The sequence below is a fragment of the Marmota flaviventris genome, chromosome 1 (genome assembly GCF_047511675.1).
Source record: "Marmota flaviventris isolate mMarFla1 chromosome 1, mMarFla1.hap1, whole genome shotgun sequence".
NCBI lineage: Eukaryota > Metazoa > Chordata > Mammalia > Rodentia > Sciuridae > Marmota > Marmota flaviventris.
This window is the reverse complement of record NC_092498.1, coordinates 135,522,262-135,533,715: the sequence shown is the minus strand read 5'-3', so window position 1 is coordinate 135,533,715 and position 11,454 is coordinate 135,522,262. Positions and strand designations below refer to the sequence as shown.

The following is an 11,454-nucleotide window of genomic DNA, read 5'->3' as shown; positions in this document are numbered from 1 at the left end:
AGCAAAATAAGGTGCATTAGTGTTAACCAAACGCAGTTTTTTTTTTTTTTTTTTTGCGTTGAATGGGGATCGAACTCGGGGCCTCAGGCATGCCAGAAAAACACTACTACTGAGTCACACTCCCAGTCCCTAAAACACCCAGGAATCCACCACGTAGGTGTATTTCTGTCACCCAGGGAGTTCGCTCCGGAGGTCCCTCGGCGTCTGCACGCGTCCCCAAGCCTCCCATCCCCAGGTAAACAAGGTGATGAAAGTGGGTGGGGTACAACAAAACCCCTCATAGCTCTTGGCTTCTACCTCCCATTCCCTCCACTCCTATCTCTGCCTTCAAATCTTTCGCCACCTTCCTGGACAATCCTAAAAAAAAAAAAAAAATAGAGAAAGGAGAAATTGGGAAACTTCTTGATGCTAACACTTTCTCGGGAAGTTCACATAAACTTTACTTTGAACGCGAAAGGACTGGGGATGATGGTTTTTGTCCTTTTGGAGTCGCCGTCCAGACGCTGTGCGCACGGAGCCTGTAAGGCCCTCGGCGGCCGCCGTGGTTCCGTTACGTGGCAGCTGCCGGTGCCCGCCAATCCACGGCGCCCGCATCATCCCCCGCGGGTGGCGCAGCCGGAAGGGGCGGAGCTAAGGCAGCGGCGGCTGTGGAGGCAGCGGTGGCGGCGGCGGCGGCGGCTCTGGAGGCCGCGGTCCGGGTCCTGGCTTTGGCCCCAGCCCCACCATGGTGACGGTCGCTGAGCTCCTGGTGCTCCTGGCCGCTCTTCTGGCCACGGCCTCGGGCTACTTCGTCAGCATCGACGCGCACGCCGAGGAGTGCTTCTTCGAGCGGGTCACCTCGGGCACTAAGATGGGCCTCATCTTCGAGGTGGCGGAGGGCGGCTTCCTGGACATCGACGTGGAGGTGCGGGCGCGCTGCCCGCGGCCCGGGCCAGCTCCGGCGCCGTTCGGGGGTTGGGGGCGCGCGGGGCGCGGCCGGGGCGCCTGGGCGCGGCCGGGGAGGCCCGCGGCCGGCCACCCCCGCGCCAGCGACCCCAACGGCCCTGGCGACCCCGGGCACCGCGCCGCTCCCGGCGGTTTTGCGTTCTCAGCTGGTCGCCGGGTTCCGGCGGAACTGTTCACCCAGCCCGGTGAACTCAGCGCCGCGTGTCAGCTGCGGCCGGGGCGCTGTGCGGCGGCAGATTCCCGCGGCCGGCCCTGCTCCCCTCTGTCTGGCGCGCTCACCGGCAGCGCGGCGAGGAAGCTCCTGGGAAAGTAGGCGGAGGGCTGTCGGGGAAGCGGCGCGAGTTAGGCTTTAGCGCTCCCGGTCCGCAGCCTCGGGAGGCGGGCGGGGTGGCACGTCGAGGGTTGTGGGTGCCGTGAACTGTCTGGAGGCAGAGTGTCGTGGAGGCACCAACAACTCCCGAACTCCAACCCCCCCCCCCCAAAAAAAAGGGGAAAATTTGCCGCTAAATTTTTCTTTCCAGGAAACCAAGTGTGATTGATGTTTGAGTTCTCCTGCCAGCGTGACTAGCTGGATTAATGGTTTTCCATTGGACAGTAGAACTGGGCACGCGCTGGGCACAAGTGCGATCCAAAAACAAGGAGAGGCTGTTCAAATTAGCAAAGATTTAGGAGGACAGTTATCTGGGCTCCTGTTTCATAGGTGAAAGGGGCTTTCTATTTTAACAAGCTGAGATGAGAATTTGGGTCTTCTAATTTTAACATTAGTATTTTTTTCTTTCCCGAAGCCGTCACGGGCATATCAGATAAAGCACATTGCTTTGTTTTTTCTGGCAGTAGAACCTTCAAACGTGACTTTGTAAAAATTACACATTTCAGCTGGGTGTAGGTGGCACAGGCCTGTAAGCCCAACTACTGGGGAGGCTGAGGCAGGAGGATTGCGAGTTCCAGACCACCCTGGCAACCCAGAAAGACCTTGAATGAAAATAAAAAGCCCTGGAGAGGTAGCTCATTGTTAAAGTGTTTACCTGTCACATATGTTGTTCTGAGTTCAGTCCCTAGTACTTCAAAAAAAATAATTCTAAAGAGATTTTTTTTTTCTCTTGGATTTCAACATCAGCCATACAAGTGACATATTATTGATGGCATTAGGCCAGTTTGAGATCATGGGTGAGGTGTGGTTTCTGTTTCTGAGAGTTGCAAGTTTTAGTTGGACAAATAAGACACAAATGTGATAGGAGCTAAAAGGTGCTTTAGAGTGCAGTCTAGTTCACCATTGTCTCATTAAGTGGGAGAATTGGAATTGAGTGGTTACTGTAATTTGAGTTAAGTGAAAGTTACATATTAGTAAATTTCCTACTACTGATAGATCCTTCTTACAAAGTTTGATTTTTGAGATCTTTTGTGACATTTTATGTATTTCTCTCCTGCCTCCAGATTACAGGACCTGACAATAAAGGAATTTATAAAGGAGACCGAGAGTCCAGTGGGAAGTACACATTTGCTGCTCACATGGATGGAACATACAAGTTTTGTTTTAGTAATAGGATGTCTACCATGACTCCCAAGATAGTGATGTTCACCATTGACATTGGGGAGGCTCCAAAAGGACAAGACATGGAAACAGAAGGTGAGATAAATAGTTGAAAGATGGTATTACATTCTAATTTTAATTCTATACACTTTTATCCATCTGAATGGAGTACTTATTTTTTTCTTATTCCAGGTTCATTTAACTGTTAAACCAAAACCCTTATGTGAAATGTCTTTACCTGTGCAGGTCCCCTAATTAACATAGTTTTTCAAAGTTAATATTTAGTTTTTCATTCTTTATGGTTGCCCCTCTGGCAGCTTTTCTGTCTCTGTGTTCTTGTGATTACTTAGTTTGCATGTGTCTTATGTTCTGTTAATTTGATAATACTGGTGTTTTATATATATATATATATCTTCAATTGCACATTTGTAGACATGACTAGATTAGCTAAACTTTCTGTTGCCTTTTCTGTTCATATTTTACACTTTTCTTTAGGTGGTGGAGATACCTGGGATGGTATGTGGATTGTTTTTTGATAGCATCCTGTCTTTTTGCAACTTTTTGTTTGCTAATGTCTAATTTATGATTTCTTTTTCTCTAACCTCAGTTTGTGGCATGAGAGTGTTTTTTCTCTTAAAAAAAAAGTACAACTAATTAGGTTGTTTTTTATTTCATTGACAGGAGATATAGGCTAGGTTATTTTAAACTAATAACACTAAGTCCTTAGCAGCTGATGATTGACATTTTGGTAGGAACATCTTTGTTTCTTTAAAATGAATATTCAAAGATGGGAAGATTCAATTGTAACTAGATAAGAAAAAGTCTTGATTAAATATAGCTTATTGCAAGAGGTGCTTTTGACGTCATAGAAGATGTTTTATATGCTTGTTTAACTATTGAAGTTTCTAACTTGAAGCTTGGTTGGATATAAAATGCAGTTGGGTGCTGGGGTTGTGGCTTAGTGGCAGAGCGCTTGCCTCAAGCATGTGAGGCAGTGGGTTTGATCCTCAGTACCACATAAAAATAAACAAAGATATCATGTCCATGTATAACTAAAAAAAAAAAAAATTATAAAATTCATTTGGAAGCATTTGTAGCTGAGAAATTCTTTGGTCATATGTTCAGTTAGGTTGTTCATTGCTTAACTGACCAGCAGTGAACCCTGATTAGGATAAATTGCTTGCACATTTAAGAAATTTTTATTGCCACAGTACATGCTAGGTTTTTGGAAACCAGCAGTTTAACATGGATTATAGTATTAGCATGATAACTTATATCCCAGATATTGAACAGTTAGTAGAGTACTAGCATCATAAAGAAGATAAAGAGTTTTGTTAGGATTTGAAATCTTCAGAATCTAGAGAATTGTACCACGTAGTTCTTTTGTTCATTTTTCAGGACTATTTACAAAGTTGGGTTGGTTAATTCTTTTTTTTTTTCCCTTGTTTTATTTTGGTACTGAGGATTGAACCCAGAGGTGCTTAATCACTGTGCCATGTTTCCAGCCCTTTTCATTTTTTATTTTGAGGTAGTGTCTTGCTAAGTTGCTTAGGGTCTTGCTAAATTGCTGAGGCTGACCTGGAATTTGCAATCCTGCCTCAGCTCCCCTAGTTGCTGGAATTATGAGTATGTGCATTGTGCCTGGCAGGCTCAGCCAATTTTTAAAAATTATTTATTTTTTAGTTGTAGTTGGACACAATACCTTTATTTTTATTTTATTTATTTTTTATATGTTGCTGAGGATTGAACCCAGGGCCTTGCCCATGCTAGGCGAGCGCTCTACTGCTGAGCCACAACCCCAGCTTAGGCTTAGCCAATTTTTGAAGAGAGAAGTTTTAAAAGGCTTTGAGTTTGTTTTCTGAAAATTTGTCCTATTTAAATGGTTAGAAAATATTGGCTGATGAATATATAATAAGTAATCCTTTAACACAATATATAAAATTTTGCTTTTGCTTGTCAATGAATGGCAGCTGTCAAATTGAGCTTTCCTCTAAAGCAGTGGTTCTTGAGTAGAGATGATCTCTGCTGCATAAGGATCTTTGGCGATATCTGAAGATGTTTTTGGTTCTCGGGACAAGATGGAGGTGGGTGGATGTTACTGGCATCTAAGGGCTAGAGACTATGGATGCTGCTAAATATCCTCCAGTGCATCTGCTGGCTCTTATAGTAAACATGGGACACTTGGTCCAAAATGTCAACAATGCTACTCTGAGAAACCCTGCTCTAGAGGTTCCACAGAGTGCATGGGGGCTTCAATAGTGAAGCTGGTGAGGGGTGACTTAAGATTCCAGTTGAACTGCCTCAAATGGTGGGGGTCTGTGATTTCTCTTAAACTTGATGATCCATTGTAAACTGGAATCCCAGATTTGGGCAAGAGTGAAGAGGTTCTCCCCTTCCCCTTGGAGTTTTTCCTTGTGCTATTTCTTTCCTGCCTGTTTTTTCCTTGTTCTAATATAGCACTATCCAGAAGCATATTTTTAAGGAACAGTATCTTGTTTTCATTTTTGATAAAAGAGGATACTTTGTTGCAGACTTGTGCAGCTGAGAGACTTGCTTTACTTACAGTGCTTGCTGTTCTTCACTATAGTGACATAATTACTCTGTCACAGATGAATGTTAGAGTTGGTTCCGAGTTTCCTAAGTGTGTCTTCATGTTTTTCCCTGTCCAGTTACATAGAGTTTAAAAGTCTGTTTGGGTACTGCTCCTAAGTTAACATTAGAGTTATGTTATTATTTTTTTTTTTTGTACTGGGGATTGAACCCCAGGAACACTTAACCACTGAGCCTCATCCCCAGCCCTTTTTATTTTTGAGATAGGGTCTGGCTAAGTTGCTTAGAACCTTGCTAAATTTCTAAGGCTGGCCTGGACCTTGTTAATCCCCCAGACTCCCAAGTCTCTGGGATTTACAGGAATGTGCCATCTGGCCCATCAAGTTAAGTGATGGCACTGGGTTTGAGTTTCAGTACTGCACATAAGTAAATAAAGATCCATCAACAAATAAAAAAAAATTTTAAGTAGATTTCAGTTATATTTTATTATTTCTTTTTAAAGTACCTTGCACTTTTTCTTATTGTCTTTTTTTAAGTGTTTTTGTAGTTGTACACAATAACTTTATTTTAGTTATTTATTTTTATGTGGTGCTAAGGATCGAACCCAGGGCCTCGCCTGTGCGAGGTGGGTGCTCTACCACTGAGCCATAACCTCAGCCTGTTCTTGTTTTTTAAAAAATATTTTCAGTTGCAGATGGACATAATATTTTATCTTTTTATTTTTATGTAGTCCTGAGGAGCGAACCCGGTGTCTCACATGTGCTAGGCAAGCGCTCTACCACTGAGCTACAACCCCAGCCCCATATTTTATTGTTACTTATAGGACTTACTTTTTTTGTGGCACTGGGTTTGGTTTGAACCCAGGGCTTCCCACACTAGGCAAGTAAGTGCTCTACCACTGAGCTACATCTTCTTCAGCACATCAATAATTTGCTCATGTTGGCCTTGAACTTACCATCTTCCTGTCTCAGTCTCTGTAGTAACTGGGATTATAGACCTGTGGCATTGCACCTGGCAGATATCTATCTATCTATCTATCTATCTATATCTATATATATATATATATTTTTTTTTTTCCTGTATATTTTCTTTCTCAATTTTTACTTTTTTGTTAGTATAGTAAACAACAGCAGCATTTGACTAGAAGAAATTTCTTAGGGAAATTTTTACTTAGGAAGCATTATATGGTATGTTTCTTACTCTGAAAGAGGTTTTTCTACTGGGAATGGGCCTTGGAAAATGCTCAGATAATTAATTGTCATCAGTGGTTTAATTGATGTTTGAGCCACATTTCTGAAAGTTGCTTCCTTTCTATATCTTCTCTGAAGAATATTTTATCATGTAAAAAGTAGTTATCAAAAGAGATTGACAGATGTATGCTAATCTGTTTTCTAATCCTTCTGTAGCTCACCAGAACAAGCTAGAAGAAATGATTAATGAACTGGCAGTGGCAATGACAGCTGTAAAGCACGAACAGGAGTACATGGAAGTCCGGGAGAGGATACACAGAGCCAGTGAGTACTGGTTTATCTTTGTGGCAGTATCCCATGTTAAAGGTCTGCACCCAGCAGCCAGCAGACATAATGTGCTAAAACTTTGAGTTTAAAAAAATCACCTACACAAAGATGTTTTTTGAGTATACACATTTGTAGAACTTTATTCTAAACTAGTTTATTATTATCCGGACATTTGTTCTATATCACAAAATGCTATAAAGATTGAGTAAGGGGTTAGGGTTGTGGCTCAGCGGGAGAATGCTTGCCTAGCATGTGTGAGGCACTGGGTTTGATCCTCAGCACCACATAAAAATAAAAGTTTTTTTTTTTTAAAGATTGAGAATAAGGACTGGGGCTCAGTAGCATAGTGCTTGCCACTGGATTTGATCCTTAAACAAGTTGTCCATCTACAACTACAAAAAAAAAAAAAATTACAAAAAGATTGAGCATAAGCTTTAAAGAGCTTTTAAATTTTTTTTTTTTTAAAGAGAGAATTTTTAATATTTATTTATTTATTTTTAGTTTTCAGCGATACAACATCTTTGTTTGTATGTGGTGGTGAGGATCGAACCCGGGCCGCAAGCATGCCAGGCGAGTGCGCTACCGCTTGAGCCACATCCCCAGCCCCGAGCTTTTAAATTTTAAGAAAATTTAAAATCTTCTGATTAGCTAAGGAATAAGCAGAGCAGCAGGGAAAACCACTGTAAATTGATATTTTATTACTTTTTAGTCATGTACCTGAAACCTATACCAGACACTAAAATTTAACATATTTTATTCCCTAAAATTGAAGAAGATTAACTCCAGTTAGAATAGGAAAAAACATGGGCTGCAGCTGTGGCTTAGTGGTCGAGCACTTGCCTAGCATGTGTGAGGCACTGGGTTCAGTCCTCAGCACCACATAAAAATAAAGGTATTGTGTTCATCTACAACTAAATATTAAAAAAAAAAAAAAAAAAGAATACAAAACACCAAACATAATGTAAGCAAGTACCCAGAAAAAGATCAGTTTGGGATCACCATTTTGTAAATTAGAAATTTGGAATACATTTTTCTGTGGAAAAAGTGATTGGAGTTTGTGGTAGGTTGCAAAAGTTTGATACAAGATAGAGCATTAAATATTATGTTTTTGCATTTAAAATTAACAGGTGCCCTGTTGACACACAGACCAGATACCATATTTTATACCAGGTCCACACCTGTTCTTGTGTCTTTCATTGTCCAAGTAGCTCCTGGGGATAGATTTCAATGGGAGCAAGCTCTTATCTGTATGTGCACAGCAATTTAAATTGGGATTCTTTTTTCTGAGTTTGGGATAGGGAGTGGAAGGAGGAGGAACTCAAAAAGGAGCAGTTTGTCTACATCCTCCCCTACCACTCTCCATCTCCTCACCCTCAGGGATGGCTAGGGACCTATTTGTTGGTTGACTTGCTCCTAGGTTGGAGCCAGCCCATTCTTGGGTGGGAAGGGCCCTGAAGAAAATCAAAGAGCTAAGGGCATTCACTGCTTTGCAGGTTTTTTGTTTTTTTTTTTAAATATATATATATATATATATATATATATATATATATATATATATATATATATATATATATATTTTAGTTGTCAGTAGACCTTTATTTTACTTATCTATGTGCAGTGTTGAGAATCAAACCCAGTGCCTCACACATGCTAGGCAAGTGCTCTACCACTGAGCTACAACCCTATCACTTATTTTTCAGTTTTAAGACAGGGCCTCACTAAGTTGCTTAGGCCCTCACTGAGTTCCTGAGACTGACCTTGAACTTGGAGTGCTCTTTCTTTGGCCTCCTGAGCTACTACAGGCATGTGCCACTGCGCCTGGCTGGGACTGTGAAACTTTTTAAGCCTTGCATTACAACACAAATAATTTTGGGTTTTGGAGCATTTCAGATTTTGGGATTAGGAATGCTCAACCTGTAGTAATTTATAGAATTGAACTTTCAGATATACATTTTAATTTTGTAAATCATATGTTTCCAACAGTATTGTTTTTCATATATTTTTTTCAACAGCATTGATTCCTCAGAGGTGAACACAGTGAGATCTTTTTGTTTACTTCAGTGTTGTAATACCTTTTTTTTTTTTTTTTTTTTAATATTTTTAGTTGTAGATGGACACTAATACCTTTATTTCAGTGGTAAAACACCACTGGGTTCATTCCCCACTCACACAAAACAAAATGAATCACATTTTTCTGTGTCTCTAAAACATACTAATAGTTGCTTAATGTTTTAAAGAATTTATTCAACCATTCCTCTTTCAGACACAACACTAAAATGGCATTCATTCACAATTATGATAAAAATTGTTTACTAGATTTTCAGCAAAAGTAAATTTCATGTCATGGAATTAATTCTAAAATTTTAGTGATTTTGATAGCTTTTGGAGTTCTAGTTTATATTTTTAATTTTGTATCTGTTCTTACTCTTATAAATTGCACAACTTTTTAGGGAACCATAAGGTTATCCTTTTAGAAAAATGTTAATTGCTTTTCACTTCTTTTTGAATGATGGTCCAATAGCTGTTACAATCTAGTTGATCTTTTTATAAACAGTGTATATCTAAGAGTATGTCAGTCAGCTGATTAACATAATGTTGCTAATTGTGATTGTTTTCAATATTTGGCTATTTGCAGAAAAGTGGAAATACTGACTAGCTTAGTAACAAGTCACTCTGACTTCAAAGATTGTGAGAGAGTGAGTAGAGTAAATGAATAGTGTAGTCATGGCTTTTACTTTAAGGGTCGGATTCATAGCTTTAGAATGGGATAAATGGTGAGAAGTTTGTCTTGTATTGACAGTCTGATAGTAACTGCTCCATGAAACTGAGAAGCCTCGTGCATCTAGGTACATGGTAGGTGCTTAGTAAATATTTGTTGAATAAATATTTAAGGAAAAAGACACTTAGGTTCACATATTTCGGCTTAGTGTAAATAGTGCATTTTATATAAATCTATGTTCTTGATATAAATCCTTAAATTTTTAAAACAATTTTCTGATTCACCAAAAAAAGATTATAATGCAGGAGAACATTTTTTATCTATAGATAGAAAAGAGGTTGGGTTGGGTATAAACCCTAGAAGCATGACCTGGGCAAGTCTCTTTTCTTCCCGGTTTGCTATACATAGTGCAGTGGGCTTGCCCTCAGTGAATGTTTAAGGTCCTTTGTAAAGCTAACAATCTCTGCCTCTGAGAGTGTTTAGTTGCTTGGGACAGAAGTGTTTAGAGTACTGTGAATGGTGTGCACCTGTTACATTCACTCACAACTAGGAGCTAGTTGATGATGCCTGTGCCTTTCTGCGGAGTTATTAAATTTTGTTTGTTTGTTTGTCCTCAACAGTCAATGACAACACAAACAGCAGAGTGGTCCTTTGGTCCTTCTTTGAAGCTCTTGTTCTAGTTGCCATGACATTGGGACAGATCTACTACCTGAAGAGATTTTTTGAAGTCCGGAGGGTTGTTTAAAAGGCCTTTTCCTGATGATCCCAAACTCACAATTCACTTGTTTACCAAACATCTTGGTCATAATAATGTCATTAGTTTCTACATTTTTATTTTCTGAACTGTACATTCACAGCTTATGTTTCTTTGTGATTAATAGATTTTGGGGGAAAAACCTTAGGAAAGTTGTAGTGAAAATTTGACATTTGATTGGCATAAAATTTCTTATTTGAATGTTGCCTCTATCATACAGGTCCTTCCAGAACTCAAACACTGTAAATGAAATATAGGAGTATAGTCTTTATTATGTCTTATTTCCCTTTTGTAGTAAATGCAGGAAAGCAACACAAAGCCTTGATGGTACTTTACTAAAATGGCTGCATTCTTTGGACTCCCTCATCCTGTGGTTCAAGTTGTTAAAGTTTCATTTTGTTGACTCATGGAGTGAAGCAACGGTCTGAATCTTGACATTTTCTGCCCAGCCTAATGGCAGTGCTGTCTGACTGGGGAGTGTACTATCAGGCTGGGTGTGTTTATATTTGGTCTTTTTGTTTTGTTTTACATATAAGACTTGCCCCAAATTTTTACATATGACCTTAGGACTCAATCACCTCCACGAAAATTGATGACAGAAGCAGCTAATAATCTTTTTTTTGTTTGTTTGTTTCCGCCTAACCTCATAAGAAGTCTCTGAAAAGTCGATTCTCTGGGTATTTGAGCAAATGCTAGCTTTTCTTTTCTGCACTGGCACAGCCCCTTTTTCACGCTTGGCACGTGGGAAGTGTTCATTCACATAATTGGAAAAAATCTGGGTTTCTGATGCCAAAGGGTTAAAGCCTCTTGGGTTTCATTGCAGTGATATACAGCCACTATTTTTGAGAGTGGCCTTTGGGCCACTTTAAGACACTGAGTATCAGTGTCAGCACTAGGGTTTTTGTTTTTGTTTCTCCTGGGTCTTTCTTTTTTGGTACATGTGAATTTCGTTTTATATAAAATGAAAAGACTTTCTCTTGATCTCTGATGGGTTTAAAATTAAAGGAGCATCGGGTTTTGGTGTGGAAATGATCCAGGATTATGTTGTGACCGATGTATATTAGTTACTTGTACATTTTTTTTTTTTTTTGAATCTTTGCAAGGGGAAAACTACAAGTAACAAGTTTTATATAATTAATTTAAATTTGTTACAGGTTTTCATGTTCAGGACACAATTTTTCAGCCTTGGGTGAAAATACTTGCAACAGTTTATCGATAAGGTGACTGTGTTTCACCTTAGGACAACTGTTGCATACCAATTTGTTTCTTGTGTGTGTGAAAACACTTCAAAATTGAATTAAAAAATGTAAATTTAAAATTGGTTGTGTTATCTAATATATGCCCCAGGTTCAGTAAATAAACAATTCTTTTTAAAAACAGTATTCTGTGTTTTATATGTTAACGGTTGTTAATTCACATTTGTCAAATACCAAATTTC

General features: G+C 39.7%; 1 protein-coding gene across 1 annotated transcript; it reads left to right on the top strand.

Moving 5' to 3' along the window:
• The first annotated feature begins 623 nt into the window (after nt 1-623).
• Nucleotides 624-11,395, top strand: Tmed2 (transmembrane p24 trafficking protein 2). The gene is made up of 4 exons (XM_027921377.2): nt 624-904; nt 2,380-2,572; nt 6,433-6,540; nt 9,883-11,395. Exons 1-4 carry the CDS (start codon nt 725-727, stop codon nt 10,005-10,007), a joined length of 606 nt encoding a protein of 201 aa, XP_027777178.1. The 5' UTR covers nt 624-724; the 3' UTR covers nt 10,008-11,395.
• The last annotated feature ends 59 nt before the right edge of the window (nt 11,396-11,454 follow it).

What these genes read in the sequence shown, in the direction of transcription:
- Tmed2 (XM_027921377.2), top strand. Translation starts at nt 725, where the DNA reads ATGGTGACGGTCGCTGAGCTCCTGGTGCTCCTGGCCGCTCTTCTGGCC. An exon ending in TCCTGGACATCGACGTGGAG is followed by an intron (nt 905 to 2,379) that starts GTGCGGGCGCGC and finishes TCCTGCCTCCAG; the next exon opens with ATTACAGGACCTGACAATAA. An exon ending in GGAGAGGATACACAGAGCCA is followed by an intron (nt 6,541 to 9,882) that starts GTGAGTACTGGT and finishes TGTCCTCAACAG; the next exon opens with TCAATGACAACACAAACAGC.